Source organism: Anolis sagrei, chromosome 7, assembly GCF_037176765.1.
Source record: "Anolis sagrei isolate rAnoSag1 chromosome 7, rAnoSag1.mat, whole genome shotgun sequence".
Lineage (NCBI taxonomy): Eukaryota > Metazoa > Chordata > Lepidosauria > Squamata > Dactyloidae > Anolis > Anolis sagrei.
Genome location: NC_090027.1, coordinates 19,609,969 through 19,630,445, shown reverse-complemented (window position 1 = coordinate 19,630,445; position 20,477 = coordinate 19,609,969). Strand labels below are relative to the sequence as shown.

Sequence of the window (20,477 nt, the reverse complement as noted above, 5' to 3'; positions counted from 1 at the left end):
ATTCGAACGCCTGCTCAAACAGCCAGGTCTTCACTTTTTTGCGGAATACCAATAGAGATGGTGCTAGTCTAATGTCCGTAAGAAGGGCGTTCCACAGCCGAGGAGCCACCACCGAGAAGGCCCTATCTCTCGTCCCCGCCAGCCGTGCTTGAGAAGCAGGCGGGATTGAGAGCAGGGTCTCCCCGGAAGATCTCAAAGTCCTGGTGCGTTCATAGGCAGAGATGCGGTCGGATAGTAGCTTGGGCTGGAACCGTTTAGGGCTTTAAAGGCCTATGGAACACACTCCCAAATGAGGTAAGATCTGCTCCCTCCCTCCTGGTTTTTAGAAAGAGATTAAAATCATGGCTTTGGGATCAGGCCTTCGGACAGTAGATGTTTGTAGAGTTTAAAGGACATGGACTAGAATGACAATACGATTGGCAAGACTGTTTTTATTATTTACTAGCGGTGCCCTGCCATGCGTTGCTGTGGCCCAGTCTGTTGATCTGGAAAATAAAGTAATGAGAAAATGTTGGTTTTTAATATATGTAATTCCTTTATGCTTGTGAGTAAACAGTACTTCTTGCTGTTTCTTTGTCAGTGTTGATGTGGAGAGAGTCTGGTTTGCCTACTCTGGAACATGCAACATATTATTGTCCTTCTTTAGGGGTGCCTTTCAAATCTATGATACTATATCTGTGTGTCTGTGAATCATATCTATCTGTCTATCTATCTATCTATCTATCTATCTATCTATCTATGCCTGGATTGAGAGCAGTGCATGTGAAAAAGATCTCAGAGTCCTCGTGGACAACAAGTTAAATGTGAGCCAACAATGTGATGTGGCGGCAAAAAAGGCCAATGGGATTTTGGCCTGCATCAATAGGAGCATAGTGTTTAGGTCTAGGGAAGTCATGCTACCCCTCTATTCCGCTTTGGTTAGACTACACCTGGAATATTGTGTCCAATTCTGGGCACCACAATTGAAGAGAGATATTGACAAGCTAGAATGTGTCTAGAGGAGGGCGACTAAAATGATCAAGGGTCTGGAGAGCAAGCCCTATGAGGAGCGGCTTAAGGAGCTGGGCATGTTTAGCCTGAAGAAGAGAAGGCTGAGAGGAGATATGATAACCATGCATAAATATGTGAGAGGAAACCACAGGGAGGAGGGAGCAAGCTTGTTTTCTGCTTCCTTGGAGACTAGGACGCGGAACAATGGCTTCAAATTACAAGAGAGGAGATTCCATCTGAACATGAGGAAGGACTTCCTGACTGTGAGAGCCGTTCAGCAGTGGAACTCTCTGCCCCGGAGTGTGGTGGAGGCTCCTCCTTTGGAAGCTTTTAAACAGAGGCTGGATGGCCATCTGTCAGGGGTGATTTGAATGCAATATTCCTGCTTCTTGGCAGGGGGTTGGACTGGATGGCCTATGAGGTCTTTTCCAACTCTTTGATTCTATGATTCTATGATTCTATCTCTATCTATCTATGGCTGGATGGCTCTTTGTCAGGAGGACTTTGATTACGTTTTCTTGCCGTGATGAAGGGAGTTGGATTGGAAGGCTTAAGTATTTTGTGATGGTCATAGGGGTTCTGTGTGGGAAGTTTGCCCCAATTCTGTCGTCCATGGGGTTCAGAGTGCTCTTTGATTGTAGGTGAACTGTGGGTGAACTATAAATCCCAGCAGCTACAACTCCCAAATGACAAAATCCTAATTTTTAGAGTGATGGTCACTCCTTGTGTTGTGAGACGTTTTGTTGCCAAATGTGGTGTGATTTCGTGCATTGGTTGTTTTGTTTTTAAGGTACTCCTTATGCACAGAGCATTTATATATAGATAGATGCATCTATCCATATGTATGGGTGGATTAGTCTTTGTCAGGAGAAGTGTGATTGCGTTATCTTGCCCTGGTGAAGGGAGTTGTAGTGGATGGGCTAAAGTTTTTTCTGTTGGTCATGAGGGTTCAGCTGGGAGAGACCCACCTCCCACCGGGCAGGTTTGGAGGTCGCCGAAGGCAAGAGGGGTGTCGGGCCGCCGTAGAAATCAAGGTCCCGGCTTAGAGAAGACGGCGGGCCTCCCGTTTCGTGTTGTTTTTGTTGCCCTTGGCGGCCCCCCGCAGCTCCCATGCCCTCCCCGGCCGTTTGTGCTTACATCGGCCTGGTGGGCTTTCTCAGGCTGGGCTCGCAATCTTTCCTGATCTTTTTCCATCTGTGTATGTGAGGCAGCGGTGGGAGCGATGGGGTAGAGCAGTGCTTCTCAACCTGGGGGTCGGGACCCCTGGGGGGGGGGTTGCGAGGGGATTTCAGAGGGGTCGCCAAAGACCGTCAGAAAACAAAGCATTTTCTGTTGGTCGTGAGGGTTCTGTGGAGGAAGTTTAGCCCAATTCTATCATTGGTGCGCTTCATAATTCTCTGATTGTAGGTGAACTATAAATCCCAGCAACTACAACTCCCAAATGTCAAAATCTATTTTCCCCAAGCTCCACCAGAGTTCATATTTGGGCATATTGAGTATTCATGTGAAATTTGGTACACATGATATGGATCTAAAATATTGTGAGAGAAGGATCTCTTATTGAATCCTAGGTTTCCATAAGATTTGAGATCCCACTGAAAACCAGAAATCTCACAGGGTGGTGTTTCTCAATCTGGGGGTCAAGACTCCTGGGGGAGGGGTGCAAGGGGGGATGTCAGAGGGGTTGCCAAAGACCATCAGAAAACACAATATTTTTATTTATTCTGTTAGTCGCGGGGTTTCTTAGTGGGAAGTCTGGCCCAATTCTATCATTGGTGGGGTTCAGAATGCTCTTTGATTGTAAGTGAACTATAAATCCCAGCAACTACAACTCCCAAATGTCAAGGTCTATTTTTCCCAAACTCCACCAGTGTTCACACTTGGGCATATAGTGCCAATTTTGGTCCAGACCCATCATTGTTTTATAGTGCTCTGTGGATGTAGGTGAACTACAACTCCAAAACTCAAGATCATTGCCCACCAAATCCTTCCAGTATTTTCTGTTGGCCATGGGAGTTCTGTGTGCCAAGTTTGGTTCAATTCCGTCGTTGGTGGAGTTCAGCATGCTCTTTGATTGTAGGTGAACTATAAATCCCAACAACTACAAATCCCAAATGACAAAATCAATTCCCCCAACCCAACCAGTATTCGAATTTGAGTGTATTGAGTATTTGTGTCACTTTTGCTCCAGTGAATGAAAATACATCCTGCATATCAGGTATTTATATAATAACAGTAGCAAAGTTGCAGATATGAAGTAGCAATAACAATAATTTTATGCTTGGGGGTCACCACAACATGAGAAGCTGTATTAAGGGGTCGTGACATTAAGAAGGTTGAGAACTACTGGGGTAGAGGGAGGCAGGCATGCGGCAGTGTGCATGCGGAGGGCGACTTGGGCGCAGGGGAAGCTGGGAAATGGAGTCCTTCCTCCTCATCGTATTCCTCCTGAGACTTCTGCGCATGCTCCGTGTTTTTAGGGTATTGTGAGTTTGTGTTGTTGCGTATTGGTGTTTTGAGGGTTGTTGGTCATACCTTGGGGGAAGAGGTATTAGCAGGGCAAATTTGGTGAGATTTCATCCGGTGGTTTCTCTGTTTTTGAATGCCTAACTATGCCCTTAAGCTTTTTATATATATAGATTGTTTTAATGATTGCTTATGTACTGTCTAATTATGATTTATGTTTAATTGTGGTTTTATTATTGTGGTTGTTATGGTTGTCCAATGTATGGCACTGAAGTTTTGTCAGTTATGTGTAAACCACTTTGAGTCCCCCCTAAGGGTGAGAAAAGTGGTATAGAAATACTGTAAATAATAATAATAATAATAATAATAATAATAATACGTTGAACTAGATGGGTTATTGCATTGATCCAACATGGTTCTTCTTTATCTTCTTATGTCTTTCCGCTTTTATGCTATCTTCTTGGGCTACTAACAGAAGTGCTTCCAACACCCACTACACGACCAGATGAGGAAACGACCACTGGTAAGACTCAGAAAAACCATCAAAATGAGATGTTATTAATCCTAACATGGTAGTTTCCCACTCTGTATTTTTTTTTAGTAATTGTGGGAGGTTTTTTGTGTGCTACATACAACAAAATTATACACACTTCAACCAAAGTATCAGAGAAGGGCAGGAAAAAATAAACATAAACAAATATGAGAAATATGTATAAAATTCTATAGCTATATAAACATGAATTAAAATAAGGATAAATGACTTATTTGTTTATTTATTGCATACTATCCGTCCCCTGCCATGCGTTGCCGTGGCCCACTTTGGTGATCTGGAATGAGAAAGTGTTGGTTTCTAATATATGTAATTCCTTTAGGCTTGTGGGCAAACAGTATTTCTTCTTGTTTCTTTGTCAGTGTTGATGTGGAGAGTGTCTGGTTTGCCTACTCTGGAACATGCAACATAGAATTGTCCTTTCAAACCTATGATACTATAGCTGTGTGTGAATCATATACTGTATATCTATCTATATCTATGGCTGGATGGCCCTTTGTCAGGAGGGCTTTGATTATGTTTTCTTGCCCTGGTGAAGGGAGTTGGACTGGATGGCCTTAAGTATTTTCTGTTGGTCATGGGGGTTCTGTGTGGGAAGTTTGCCCCACTTCTGTCATTTGTGGGGTTCAGAATGCTATTTGTTTGTAGGTAAACGATAAATCCCAGTAAATACAATCCCCAAATGTCAGGGTCTATTTCTCCCCAAACTCCATCTGTGTTCATATTTGGGCATATGGAATATTCGTGCCAAGTTTGGTCCAGATCCATCATTGTTTGAGTCCACAGCGCTCTCTGGATGTAGGTGAACTACAACTTCCAAACTCAAGGTCAATGCCCACGAAACCCTTCCAGTGTTTTCTGTTGGTCATGGGAGTCCTGTGTGTCATATTTGGTTCAATTCCATCATTAGTGGAGTACAGAATGCTCTTTGATTGTAGGTGTATTATGAATCCCAGCAGCTACAACTCCCAAATTACAAAATCAATTTTTTTGAGTGATGTTGCCCCTTGGATTAGAAGGTGTCTTTTGTCCAAATTTGGTGGCAATTCGTCTAGTGATTTTTGAGTTATGTCAATCTCACAAACGAACATTACATTTTATATGTAAATAAAAATGTAATGTTCGTTTGTGGGATTAACAGAACTCAAAAACCACTGGGTGAATTGACACCAGATTTGGACATGATACCCCTAACAGACCAACAAGTGACCATCACTCATTTAAAAAAAACAAAAATAGCAGAAAGGACTTAAAACCCCCCAAAAGCTAAATGATGAAAAGCTAAATGACAATGCAGAAAAATAGGAAAGGAAGAGGGAGGGAAGGAAGGGATAAAAGAAAGGAAGGAGAGAAAGAGGGAGGGAAAGAAAGAAGGAAAGAGAGAAGGATGGATGGAAGCAAAGAGCAATGGAAGGAAGGAAAGAGGTAGAGAAGGAAGAAAGGAAAGAAAGGAAGAAAGAAAGGAGACAAAGAGGGACAGCGAGAAAGAAGGAAAGCAAGAAGGAAGGATGGAAGCAAAGAGCAAAGGAAGGAGAGAAAGAAGTAGGGGGAAGGAAGTAAAAAGATAGAAGAGGAAGGAAGGAGAGAAAGAAAGAAAAAGGGAAGAAAGGAAAGAAAGAGGGAGCAAAGGAAGGAGAGAAAGGGAGGGAAGGAAGAAAGATGAGAAAGAGGGAGGAAAAGAAAAAGGGGAGAAGGAAGGAAAGAGGTAGTGAAGGAAGGAAGGAGAGAAGGAAAGAATAAAAAAGGGGAAGAAAGAAAGAGGGAGCAAAGGAAGGAGGGAAAGAAGCAATGCGTGGAGGGTATAGCTAGTTATTTATATAGATTTATGCTGCCTTTCTCCCATAATGGGACTCAAAGTGGTTTCCAGCCTTGGAGTAGAAGTACATGCAGCATCTAACAACGCCCTATTTCCCCTGATACGTAATGCAGTTTCAAACTGCATGATATGGGGCCATTCCACAAGCCCTATAGCCCAGGATATCAAAGCAGAAAATCCCACAATATCTGCTTTGAACTGGGTTATCTGAGTCCACACTCAGATAATGTGGGATTTTTTGCCTGGATATTCTGGTTTGTAGGGCTGTGTGGAAGGGCCCTGAATCAGTGTAGTAGAACTCATATAATGCAGTTTAATTGCACTGAACTGCCCGAGTTAACACTGATCATATAATATAGTTTCAAACTGCATTATATGGCAGTGTAGATGTGGACTCTATCTGTCTCTTAGAATGTGTTTGACATGTCGTTTAATCCAGAGAGGAGCTGGATCAGCTCTGAAGTCATTATATTAGAAGGGTGGACGCAGCTCCCAAGCCAGCTCAGGGACTGTCAGGATTCCTGCCCCAATGCAGATCCGGAGTAGCCCACTCTGGATCAACATTGGGCTAACTGTCCTGTCAAGATGTAGTCACCCACCAGGCAAGCCTATATTCCAATTTTTTTCTGCCAAATGAAGCTGTTTGGAAGCTGGGCTTCAAGTTTTCTTTGGTGGACATGAGATGTTTAGTACACAGGAAGATGGAGCCTGTAATGTAAATCCAATTACGAGAGTGATAAGCAGGAACAAACCGAGGCGGCCCTAGGTAATTTTCAATGGTAAGCAAACAGTATTTTGGCGCCCCACCCCCAACCAATCATTGCTATATATTTTCTGTTTGTCGTGAGAGTTCTGTGTGCCATATTTGGTTCAATTTCATCATTGGTGGAGTTCAGAATGCTCTTTGATTGTAGGTGAACTATACATCCCAGTAACTACACTTGCCACATTTGCTCCCTTGCCTGGCTCGTTTTGGGTCCGGAGGCATGCCTGAAGACCCCGACCAAAAGTTGCCTCTTCTCCTGACTTTCAAACATGCCTCCGGACCCAAAGCGGGCCACGTGCGGTTGCTCCACCCCTTAGCCCACCCGCAGATTGGGGAGAGGAGAGGAGGCGGGTGGAGAGCCGGGGGATCGGGAAAGGGAGCCGGTCATGGGGAAGGGATCGAATGCGGAGAACAATTGAGTGCCTGCTCTGCTCGCGCACCCAGTGGCCGGGTGGAGCAGGAATGAGAGGGGCTAGGTGAGGCTCAAGGACCCGGCCCCTTTGGGAAGATGATCACCCGGCAGCGAGGCAAGAAAGCCTAGGCTCCCCCCCGGCTGTTGTGAGCTGAGGGGGCGCTCCTCAAATGGCAGTCGAGGGGCATTTACAGAGGCGCCTCTGCGCCCCTGGCAAAAAAAAGTGTTCTGCGGCCGCTTACTTCGCGTAATGGACGAGCCGCCCCTGGGAACAAATTAGTCCAAGGTAGGGTTCAGCAAAGTTCAAAAACAAAGTACAGACTTCTCTAATAAAATCCAAAGAAACAAGGAAACGGTGATCCAAGGCATGAATAAGTAATCACAAGAGACTACGAGTCAAACCAGACATCAAGAAGTCCTTAACATAAATCTTCCAAGCAAGGCTTACATGGGACAAGAGCAGGAACTTTGCATGAATCTGAAACAATGCTTCATCTGACTATTTCCCATGGTAGGAACTTAATATTCCCTCGTTAATTCCAAGTACTCAGAAACTGTTTTTGTTTTCCCTGAATGCCTCTCATTCTTATCTGTCAAAGCCTGGCAGAACAGCGAAGGCCTTGGCCAATCTGTTTGGCTACTTTCCATCCGTCTGTCTATATGCTTATTATCTATATGCTCATTAGTTACTCCAGGCGCCAAGTTGTTTTCAAATCCCAAATCCTGGGAACTCTCTGGGAGCAATCCAGGAAGTAAATTATCATCCCTATTCCCTATAGCAGGGGTCCTCAAACTATGGTCCAGGGCCGGATGCGGCCCTTCAAGGTCATTTACCCGGCCCTCACTCAGGGTCAACCTAAGTCTGAAACGACTTGAAAGCACACAACAGCAACAACAATCCTATCTCATCAGCCAAAAGCAGGCCCACACTTCCCATTGAAATACTAATAATTTTATATTTATTGTCGAAGGCTTTCATGGCTGGAATCACTCAGTTCTTGTGGGTTTTTTCGGGCTATATGGCCATGTTCTAGAGGCATTTCTCCTGACGTTTCGCCTGCATCTATGGCAAGCATCCTCAGAGGTGAGGTCTGCTGGAACTGGGAAAAAAAGGGGTTTATATATCTGTGGAATGACCAGAGTGAGACAAAGGGCTTTGTAAGTTGGGCTAGGTGTGAATCTTTCAACTGACCACCTTGATTAGCATACAATGGGCTGACTGTGCCTGGAGCAAACTCTTCTTGAAAGGTGATTAGATGTCCCTGCCAGTTTTTCTCTCTGCTGTTTTTGCTGTTGCAATTTTAGAGCTTTTTAATACTGGTAGCCAGATTTTGTTCATTTTCATGGTTTCTTCCTTTCTGTTGAAATTGTCCACATGTTTGTGGATTTCAATGGCTTCTCTGTGTAGTCTGACATGGTGGTTGTGAGAGTGGTCCAGCATTTTTGTGTTCTCAAATAAAATGCTGTGTCCAGGTTGGTTCATCAGGTGCTCTGCTATGGCTGATTTCTCTGGTTGGAGTAGTCTGCAGTGCCTTTCATGTTCCTTGATTCGTGTCTGGGCAATGCTGCGTTTGGTGGTCCCTATGTAGACTTGTCCACAGCTGCATGGTATACGGTAGACTCCTGCAGAGGTGAGAGGATCCCTCTTGTCCTTTGCTGAACGTAGCATTTGTTGGATTTTCTTGGTGGGTTTGTAGGTGGTTTGTATGTTGTGTTTCCTCATCAGCTTCCCTATGCGGTCAGTGGTTCCCTTGATGTATGGCAGGAACACTTTTCCTCTGGGTGGATCTTCATCTTGACTCTCGTGGCTTGTTCTTGGTCTTGAGAACACAAAAATGCTGGACCACTCTCACAACCACCATGTCAGACTACACAGAGAAGCCATTGAAATCCACAAACATGTGGACAATTTCAACAGAAAGGAAGAAACCATGAAGATGAACAAAATCTGGCTACCAGTATTAAAAAATTCTAAAATTAAAACAGCAGAGAGAAAAACAGGCAGGGACATCTAATCACCTTTCAAGAAGAGTTTGCTCCAGGCACAGTCAGCCCATTGTATGCTAATCAAGGTGGTCAGTTGAAAGATTCACACCTAGCCCAACTTACAAAAGCCCTTTGTCTCACCCTGGTCATTCCACAGATATATAAACCCCTTTTTTTCCAGTTCCAGCAGACCTCACCTCTGAGGATGCTTGCCATAGATGCAGGCAAAACGTCAGGAGAAATGCCTTTAGAACATGGCCATATAGCTCGAAAAAACCCACAAGAACTGAATTTTATATTTGTTGAAACTGTTCTTCATTTTAATTATTGTACTGTTTTAAAGTGTTTTTTGCACTACAAAAAAGATATGTGCAGTGTGCATAGGAATTCATTCATGTTTTTTTCAAATTATAATCTGGCCCTCCAACAGTTTGAGAGACTGTGACCTGGCCAGGCCCGTAGCCAGGATTTTGTTTTTTTTTGGGGGGGGGGGGCTGAGTTTGGTTCGGGGAGGGGGACTGAGTCTGAGTGAAAGAGGGTCTACCCTAGCAAACCTTTTGTATCGTTACCCCAATACCCCATGCATATGGGATATATTGAGCATGGTGATCAGATCATGATATGAATAAACATAACAGTTTAAATAATGTATCAGTAAGGCCTTCTCGCGGACCACCATGAGAATTTGGGGGGGGGGCTGAAGCCCCCCAAGCCCTCCCTTGGCTACATGCCTGGACCTGGCCCTCTGTTTAAAAAGTTTGAGGAACCCTTGCCCTATAGGAACATTCTCATGGGAAACTACACTTTGAACCGGTGTCTCTATGTCATTCTCTGCATTAATATCATTGACCAGACCATCACCATCTTGACCCTCATTGACATCATTCCCCACATCTAAAGCACCTTGATCTTGAAACACAATCACAGGCTGAACTCCAACAGATAGGCTCATTGTACTTCGTCTATGAACTGTTTTAAAAGTGCATGGAAATCGGGGAACAGGGCGGACTTGCATGAGATGAACCCTTTGTCAATCAGTTGTGTCTGTGTAGATTGCTGTGTGACAAAGTAGGTTTTTTTTCACTAATCCATCATGCATCTTCTTATTTTCCTATGTTCTTCCATTCTTCTTCTTGGACTACTGATACTCTGACCAGCACCTTCAATTAAAGACGTCTCGCCTGCAGGTGAGAACCATTCATCCTGCTACTACTACTGTAATGGACTACTGTATTTATTACCTTTGATGATGCCAGACACCGCCAAACGTATGATTATGAAAATGAAGTGAGGTGGCTGGATGATTTTAAATGGCTTAACCAAAGCAATGCCATAGATGTCACTTTCTGAAACACAGTTTGCCATTTTCTATTTGTTTCTGATTCTGTTTGTAACAAAAATGGATGGCATTCCAACAGTAACGTACAGGGGCAACATTGAAAAGTACTCCTAGAACTGATGAGAGAGGACAAGGAGCATCCTTCTCAGATCCCAACACAACTATGGGAAGACAGGAGTTTTGTTTGTTTCTTTATTGAATTAATATCCCATTTTTCTCTCAAAATGGGATACTTCTGGACCTACTTTTGAGGTCCAGGAAGATAGTATCAACTTCCTGAAATCAACTGAAATCTGTAATTGGTTAAATGGACGAACCCAGAGGGTGCTCACCAATGCTTCCTCTTCATCTTGGAAAGAAGTGACAAGTGGAGTGCCATCAGCAGGGTTCCGTCCTGGGCCCGGTCCTGTTCAACATCTTTATTAATGACTTAGATGAAGGGCTAGAAGGCAGGATCATCAAGTTTGCAGACGACACCAAATTGGGAGGGATAGCCAATACTCCAGAGGACAGGAGCACAATTCAAAACGATCTTGACAGATTAGAGAGATGGGCCAAAACTAACAAAATGAAGTTCAACAGTGACAAATGCAAGATACTCCACTTTGGCAGAAAAAAACAAAATGCAAAGATACAGAATGGGGGACAATGTCTGGCTCGAGAGCAGTACGTGTGAAAAAGATCTTGGAGTCCTCGTGGACAACAAGTTAAACATGAGCCAACAATGTGATGTGGCAGCAAAAAAAGCCAATGGGATTTTGGCCTGCATCAATAGGAGCATAGTGTCTAGATCTAGGGAAGTCATGCTACCCCTCTATTCTGCTTTGGTTAGACCACACCTGGAATATTGTGTCCAATTCTGGGCACCACAATTCAAGAGAGATATTGACAAGCTGGAATGTGTCTAGAGGAGGGCGACTAAAATGATCAAGGGTCTGGAGAACAAGCCCTATGAGGAGCGGCTTAAAGAGCTGGGCATGTTTAGCCTGAAGAAGAGAAGGCTGAGAGGAGATATGATAGCCATGTATAAATATGTGAGAGGAAGCCACAGGGAGGAGGGAGCAAGCTTGTTTTCTGCTTTCTTGGAGACTAGGACGCGAAACAATGGCTTCAAACTACAAGAAAGGAGATTCCATCTGAACGTTAGGAAGAACTTCCTGACTGTGAGAGCTGTTCAGCAGTGGAACTCTCTGCCATGGAGTGTGGTGGAGGCTCCTTCTTTGGAAGCTTTTAAACAGAGGCTGGATGGCCATCTATCAGGGGTAATTTGAATGCAATATTCCTGCCTTTTGGCAGGGGGTTGGACTGGATGGCCCATGAGGTCTCTTCCAACTCTTTGATTCTATGATTCTATGATGCCATCAACTTCCTGAAATTAACTGTGAGAATGCAAAATCATTGCTGCTTGACTACCTCTCATGTTTCCCCCATTCTCCTTCAGCTAGTGATGGTCATGAGCTGGAAAGCAGGTAGGTTGAGTACTTAAGGAGGAAGAAGACACACAGCTACACCTGTTGGGGATTTACACTTTACCAGTGTGATATTTTCTCATTTGAAAAGGTTTCCATGATTGCGATTTATTTAACTTTAGCACCACAATCAGCACTGGTTGCAGATGTTGTTGGTGTTCTGGATCCAAATGTTGTTGCTGTTGTTTGTTTGTGTGTTTTATGTGGCATCCTGATGGTCAGACGACTGCTCATGTTTTATAAGATGTGTAAACAAACAGGCAAATGATAGATGATAGGGGAAAGCAGTGCTTAGTATTATCATGCCTCTGCTGCCACACAATCCCAGTTATTGCTTCTTTTCTTGCTATGAGAGCCTTCTCGGCCATCTCTTCTTCTCGGCTGTCACTCCCATTTCAACAGAAAGGAAGAGACCATGAAATTGAACAAAATCTGGCTACCAGTATTAAAAAACTCTAAAATTACAACAGCAAAACAGTAGTTGCTGATTTAGGCTGAAAAATGCGGTATAGAAATAAAGCAAATAAATAAATAGAGAGGAAACAACCAGGCACAGCTTAACACCTCTCAACAAAAGATTTTCCCAGGCTCAGCCAGGCCTTCAAATGCTAATGAAGGTGGTCAGTTGAAACATTCACACCTAGCTCCAGCAGAGAAGAGCTCTTTGCCCCACCCCAGCCATTCCACAGATATATAAACCCATTGTCCTAATTCCAACAGACCTCACTACCTCTGAGGATGCTTGCCATAGATGCAGGCGAAACGTCAGGAGAAAATGCCTCTAGAACATGGCCCTATAGCCCGAAAAAACCCACAAGAACCTAAAAAAGGTCTTATCTAGGTCTAAATTGTCCTGGGGATGGGGCATGGGTGAGGGAGTTACACAATATGTAATGAAAATGCTATCCCAAAAGAGGGCATTTGGGGGCAAAAATGTTTTTTCTTCTCTTTCTTTTTTTCCTGCAATGTTGTTTTATCGTTTGGAGACTATTGGAACCTCCAAACATGGGGGAAATGCCCTCTACACCCCAGAACCATTTATGCATTACTTTGTACCTTTGAAACCACAAAAATTGTCCAGTGGGGGAACATGTGGCTGCATTTTGATTACTCCTAGACTAAAACTACCCTCCTCCTCCTCACAATCTAAACATAGCAGCAGTGAGTAGCCTCTGAGCAACAAATTCTACCAAAACCCAATTGATGAATGTTTTCATTTGGAGAGCTCCTAGTAGCATCAAGGAGAGGACTTTCCTGTTCTATCTTTCCCATCTCATTTCAACTATTACTACTACAAAAAGAAAAACTGAAGACCTGTGGCACAGTGGGTTAAAGCACTGAGCTGCTGAGCTTGTTGATCGAAAGGTCGCAGGTTCGATTCCAGGGAGCGGTGTGAGCTTCCGCTGTCAGCCCTAGCTTCTGCCAACCTAGCAGTTCGAAAACATGCAAATGTGAGTAGATCAATAGGTACCCCTCCAGCGGGAAGGTAACGGCGCTCCATGCAGTCATGCCAGCCACATGACCTTGGAGGTGTCTACGGACAACGCTGGCTCTTTGGCTTAGAAATGGAGATGAGCACCATACCCCAGAGTCAGACATGACTGGACTTAATGTCATGGGACTACCTTTACCTTTTACATGTGAGATGACATATGGAAGAAGGTGCCACCATCTGCTGGACATTCTGTAAATTTCCATCTTCAAGGCAGGTTGATTGCATTATAATCACAATTGAAAACATCCGGGGAACTTGCAATTCTACATAGTTGGCTATTGGCTGATATTGCTAGAACTCACATGAAAACGGGTGACTTTATCACACTAGGAAGGCAAACCAGCATTGCCTATCACATGACACCATGTGCATCACACTACTGGGTTGCCTCCCCTCGATTCTTCCGTTCTTAACAATTGATGGGTAAAACTCATGAATAGCTGCCAATCTTTCAATATTCCTGTCACCTGCTTGGATGAAATGGACCCAATCCACTTCTTTGCTGGCATTGCAGCATAGATTCTTCTCCGCTCCCCTCTATCTCCTCTCTATTCCCAACTTGGACTTTCCCCTTTTATTTCATATTTATCTTGACTTTTGCTTTGTTTATGATGCTGAAATGGTGCAATTGTGCTAACACTAATAATACAATTAGAGCAACCACAGTCATGCAGAAAGGAGGGGTACAATTGTGTACAGGAATATGATGACCGGATCACAGAATGGCAAATTAGCACAACTTTTCCTACTGAAGAGAGGAGGTGATATTGAAAGAGCTTGGTGGGGAATGTATTTACTATCTATTGGTAACAGCGTTGTAGGGAAAGAGTGTGTTGGTGTGTTAACTGTAGTCGTCAGGCTACAGTTAACAGAGAGAAACCATAATAATAATAATAATAATAATAATAATAATAATAATAATAATAATAAACAGCAGAAGAGGGCCATGCCTCCAACACAAGATCATTCTAGATGGGTGCACACATTTGGGAAATAGAGACCATTTACTTATCCTTGTTTTCTGGCAAACCTCCCTACAAAAATAATAATGATGATAATAATAATAATGATAATACTTTATTTGTAGACCACCCTATCTCCCCAAAGGGACTCAGGGCAATATGCAAACTCCCTTCCGACAAAGGGCCTTGCAAAGCGCACCATACCCGTTATTACTACAACATCAAGAGCCACAAATGTGAAAAGTTTGTTTATGGAGGCTGCCCAGGCAATGGAAATAGATTTCTCACTATTGGGGAGTGCAAAAAGAGGTGTAGTCTCAAGAGGTAAGAACTCTTTGATCCAGGTGTGGTTCATGGTTACCTGGCCTGTCATGTTGGATTTCATGCCTGGAATCAATGGGTTGCTGTAAATTTTTCGGGCTGTATGGCCATGTTCCAGAAGCATTCTCTCCTGACGTTTTGCCTGCATCTATGGCAGGCATCCTCAGAGGTTGTGAGGATGCCCGCCATAGATGCAGGTGAAACGTCAGGAGAGAATGATTCTGGAACATTGCCATACAGCCTGAAAAACTTACAGCAACCCAACTTTGCTTTTAAGAGGACTATAGATTTCAAATGTACACTTCTCCAGTTTCAGAGGCTGTGCCCCACTTTCCATCAATTCCTGGGGAACTGGGAAGGGGGATGCACTGGCATTCCTTTCCTCTATGCCACTTCCCATAAACAACAAATTGGCCACTAGGAAAACAGCTGGTGAAACTAGCATGGCTATTCTGATGTCCTTATATTTATTTATTTATTTATTTATTTATTTATTTGCTGCATTTGTTGACCGCCATTCTCAGCCCTAGGGCGACTCACGGCGGTGTACAACATATAAAAGACAATTTACAATAAAGCCATAACGAAAAAACCAACATATCACTAATACACAGTCATATAATTACACTAAAATAATCCGCTCCGTCTTATCGTAGAATCATAACCAATCTCGTAATCCATATTCCGTTCCAGTTGTCATTACCAGTTAATATAGCACTCAGTTAAATGCCTTCTCAAATAGCCATGTCTTTAGGCTCTTACGGAAAGACATAAGGGAGGGCGCCTGTCTGATGTCAACAGGGAGGGTGTTCCACAGCCGGGGGGCCACCACCGAGAAGGCCCTCTCTCTCGTCCCCGCCAGACGTGCCTGTGAAGCAGGCGGGATCGAGAGAAGGGCCTCCCCAGACGATCTCAAGGCCCTCATGGGCTCATATATTCTTCTCTTTCCTTCTCTTCTCTTCTTTCTTCTTGACATTCAGAGTATCTGACTCACAAAACCTCTGGAAAGACTACTACAGGTGAGAGCCAGTCATCCTGCTAGCCCACAGGAGATGCTAGCAGCATCTCTGCTGATCAGAGACCTCCTTCATCTGGCCAAACAGAATACATTTGTAAATTGAAAGTAAACTGGTTGAGTGTTCCAAATCATTTGGGCAAATCAAGGCCACCAGTTAAACTATCTGAACAGCTTAGCATTCTCTGTTTCTGAATCATGAAAAGAAGCAGGGGAGCTGAGGGATGATTTATTGTTGCCACCAAGGAACCAGTATTGAAAGGAACCAGTATTCAGGAGATTTTACCCCAGTTCCCAATTTTAAAAAGACTTAGCCAATTTGCAATGGAGGTTGCCGATTAGGAACCAAATTTACCATCAAGTTAGAAGGGTGGCTGTTCAATTGCACCTCCTCCTTTATTAAGAAAGTAATAACTTAGTAGTAATTACACAGTATATACTGTAGCGTTACTGGCGAGAAGAATGTAGATTTATTTGGTTACTTTTCCCTACGTTTCTGCCACCACATGAGGTAAGTTGCAATATTGCGAGAAATGGCACTTTGTACACAGAATAGACGGAGCTGAGGCAATCTTCAAATAAAAGTTAACAGTTTTATTAAGTACACAGCGTGTGGTTGCAAGATGTAACTTTTCCTTGTTGCACTTGGAATAATACTTGTAACTTTATTAGTTCATTCTTTCAAGTAACACAGTATCTTTCTGACGTAGAGCACTTGTTTCAGACAAAGTTTCCATACAGGGATGTTTCCCTTAGTTGATCCTCCCTAGATCAAATACTAAGTAAACTATTCTTTAGCCTCTCCTTAGACTAAAAGAATTCCAGCTATGTTTCACCATTCGGCTGCATTAGCCTGAGAAACTTCCAATAGCCAAACCCAGCTTTTCAAAGCCTTAAATTTTGCTTCACAAGTCACTCCGCCACCTTTCCTTTCCTTCTCTCCCAACTCCTAACTCCTCACTCCCCTGAACTTAACTCCTGACTGCTCACTCCTCTAAACCTAAACCCCTAACTGATTTTTTAACTGTCATTTTTTTCAAACTCTCCCCTCTAAGCTCCTCCCACTTCCCTCTCTCCAGCATCGGTCTCCATGGCAACCACAAGCACATGGAGGACTCCTCTGACTTAGGCCGCTCCAGCATTACTGCAGCCAATCTAAACACAAATACAGTTAAAATCATACAATTTATAATCAACTCCTGTACAGATCAATTTGCAAAACAATGTCTCTAGCAAATCTTGAGACCCTTTGGAGTGATGAACAACATGTAGCACCAAAGAAACTGACTAAAGTTGTTGTCGAATGTTGACAACAAAACCAGTGCTGGATTGCCAGTTTGGATGTTGTTGTAGTACCTTCAATGCCTGATTTATTGTAATGTGTGTATAATGAACATTCAAGTGGACAACAGCCAATAGCGGGGTTAATGTTGTCAGCAGCTGTTGTTGTTGTTGTTGTGCATCTACTGAGACACTGCCCCCAGCAATGGACCATTGGAAACCAGAAATTGGCACCATAAACTATTGAATTTGATACAAAAACATGTTTCCGAAAAATATGGACACATTTTACAGTGGGGAAGTTGGAAATTGCCTTACACAATAGGACCAAGATCCTGATGAGATTCTGTGTGGAAAAAACAAATTAGATATCAATTGATGTTTATATTTCTAGCCAAAGTTTCTAAGTAATGATACTGTATCAACTAGATACAGTGATTCTGTTGCAGTTTCTCGCATGAATCTTGATATGCTAGAGCAAAGTTTCTCAAACTGGGGGTCGGGACCCCTGGGGGGGGGGGTCGCGAAAGACCATCAGAAAACACAGTATTATCTGTTGTTCATGGGGGTTCTGTGTGGGAAGTTTAGCCCAATTCTATCATTGCTGGGGTTCAGAATGCTCTTTGATTGTAGGTGAACTATAAATCCCAGCAACTACAACTCCCAAATGTCAAGATCTATTTTCTCCAAACTCCACCATATTTGGGCATATTCATATTTGGGCATATTGAGTATTCATGCCAGGTTATAAAGTAAATCTTCAATTATGTGTGTGTGTGTGTTGGATATTGGTGATGTTGGAGAGAAACACACAGGGCCAAGGGTGGCTGGTGGATTCACCACCTTGGAGTGGGGAAATCCATAATGGTACCTCTACCAGCTGCTCAATCTATCTCAAGTTAATAATAATAATAATAATAATAATAATAATATAATAAAACTCTATTTATACCCTGCTACCATCTCCCCAAGGGATTCAGTGTGGCTTACATGAGGCCGAGCCCAAAGTACATCAACAGTAAAAGCAATAAGAAAACAATCAATACAACAGTTAAAATAAATCTCATAAACAAAAGTAAACAATAGACAGTAACAATAACAACAAGCATTTAAAACCTATGGCTGGGCCAAATGTAATAATTTAAAATTAAAAAATAATGCTGGACATGGACAAGGTAGGATATAACTGGGATAGAGTTTTCAGGTAGAGATGGGGCGCACAGACAATCCTAAATCTGTGATAAAGTGCATTTAGGGACCTATTGCTGAGGGTATTTCCTTATTCTGGGAAGGCACACTGGAATAACCACGTTTTCAGGCTCCTCCTAAAGACTGCCAGAGTTGGGGCATGTCTGATGTCCCTGAGGAGCGAGTTCCAGAGTCGAGGGGCCACCACCGAGAAGGCCTTCTCCCTTGTCCTCACCAATCGTGCTTGCGATACAGGTGTGAGCGTGAGCAGGGCCTTTCCAGATGATTAAAGAGATTGTGTGGGTTTTGAACCATCATTGTTTGAGTCCACAGTGCTCTCTGGATGTAGGTGAACTACAACTCCAAAACTCAATGTCAATGCCCACCAAACCATTCCAGTATTTTCTGTTGATTGTGGGAGTTCTATGTGCCAAGATTGGTTCAGTTCCATCCTTGGTGGAGTTCCGAATGCACTTTGATTGTTGGTGAACTATAAATCCCAGCAACTACAACTCAGAAATGACAAAATCAATCCCTACCAACACCACCAGTATTGAAATCTGGGCATATTGGATATTTGTACCAAATTTGGTTCAGTGAATTATAATGCATCCTGCATGTCAGATATTACTGCAACACTCTCTACGTGGGGCTGCCCTTGAAGACGGCCCGGAAGCTCCAGCTAGTCCAACGCGCGGCAGCCATGTTACTAACAGGAGCGGGACGCAGGGAGCATACAACGCCCTTGTTGTACCAGCTCCACTGGCTGCCGATCTGCTACCAGGCCCAATTCAAGGTGCTGGTGTTGGCCTACAAAGCCCTAAACGGTTCCGGCCCAAAATACCTGTCTGACCGCATCTCGGCCTATGAGCCCAAGAGGACTTTGAGATCGTCCGGGGAGGCCCTTCTCTCGATCCCGCCTGCCTCACAGGCACGCCTGGCGGGGACGAGGGACAGGGCCTTCTCAGTGGTGGCCCCCCGGCTGTGGAACACCCTCCCTGTGGACATCAGACTGGCGCCCTCCCTTATGACATTCCGCAAGAGACTAAAGACGTGGTTGTTTGAGAAGGCGTTTGAGTAAGTGCTGCAACAATTGGCAATTGACGATCGGAACGAAACATGGATAACGGGATTCGGATTGTGATTCAATGATGAGACGTCGCGAATGATTTAGCGTAATTGTATTATTGATAGTGATGTTGTTTAGTGTTGTTGTGATATTGCTTATGTTGTAATTTGTACCTGTTTTTACATGTTGTACACCGCCGTGAGTCGCCCTAGGGCTGGGAACGGCGGTCTACAAGTGCAGTAAATAAATAAATAAATAAATAAATAAACATTCATAACAGTAGCAAAATTACAGTTATAAAGTAGCAACAAAAATAATGTTATGGTTGGGGATCACCACAACATGAGGGGGCCACGACACTGTACTAGAGAATATGTAAAATGTGTTCATATGAATGTATTTGCACAGAAGGGGGAAAGGAGGCAAGGCTTTGGGAGGGAAATATGGACATTGGCTCCTACATGACATTTTCCTAATAGCTCCCCACATTTCCCCACTCGACATACAAAGAAAAGGGACAGGTAAGATGAACAAATGAATGCATAAAAACAAAACAAATGAAAGACTTCTGAATGTGAAAAGTTTTCAATGCCTTAATCTTTACAATTCTAGAGACTTGACGGATGGAGAAACATTTCATTTGGAGAGGACAGAATCCCTATCATAGCTATACACCTGAGATCACAGGATGTGGATGCCAGAAACTGAAATCACCTTTACCAACAGTTTTCTTTCTCTTGTTGCTCTCCTGCTTTTCCAGGCAGAGTAATTTTACCTTCAGTATGCAAACTGCCACCTGAACAGGGGAGATGTCAGGCAAATCATACTCGCTACTACTATAACATGGAGAAACATGCGTGTGAAAAGTTCATTTATACTGGCTGCTTGGGTAATGCAAATCGATTTCTCACAGCTACGAAATGCAGTCAGAGGTGTAAAGCGATAACAGGTAAGGGAAAATAACGTTTAATTCTACATACCATGGGGTTTCTTGAAATGTGACTGAACATTTTTGAAAATTAGAGACTTCTCTCTCTTTGCCTCCCCCTTTCTAATTGTTTTTACCTTTTTATTAAATTGAACCATCTGTTATTAACCATCCGTTATTAACATTCTCCTATATTTGTTCCATACTTCTAATATATTGCTCAACATTGGGTTTCTAATTTCCCTAATTTCTTTTCTCATAAACTGTTTAAAAATATATTCCAAATTTGTTCCTCCACTTCTTCTGAATCCTTACTTAGTAGGCTTGGGCGATCCAGTTCATTAATTTCGTAATTCGTTATTAATTCGTATTTAAATTAGCTTACGATCCAATATCGAACCATGCAGGAATATTGTGAGGAGTA

General features: G+C 43.2%; 1 protein-coding gene across 1 annotated transcript in view; it reads left to right on the top strand.

Annotated features, from left to right (window-relative positions):
- The window catches only part of LOC132782532 (kunitz-type serine protease inhibitor bitisilin-3-like), a 36,080-nt gene extending 17,734 nt beyond the window's left edge, over positions 1–18,346 (top strand). Inside the window, exons 4-7 of the mRNA XM_067470852.1 lie at positions 3,932–3,979; positions 10,144–10,173; positions 11,767–11,794; positions 18,235–18,346. Coding sequence (XP_067326953.1) covers positions 3,932–3,979; positions 10,144–10,173; positions 11,767–11,794; positions 18,235–18,346 — 218 coding nt within the window. The remainder of the gene's footprint in view (positions 1–3,931; positions 3,980–10,143; positions 10,174–11,766; positions 11,795–18,234) is intronic.
- The last annotated feature ends 2,131 nt before the right edge of the window (positions 18,347–20,477 follow it).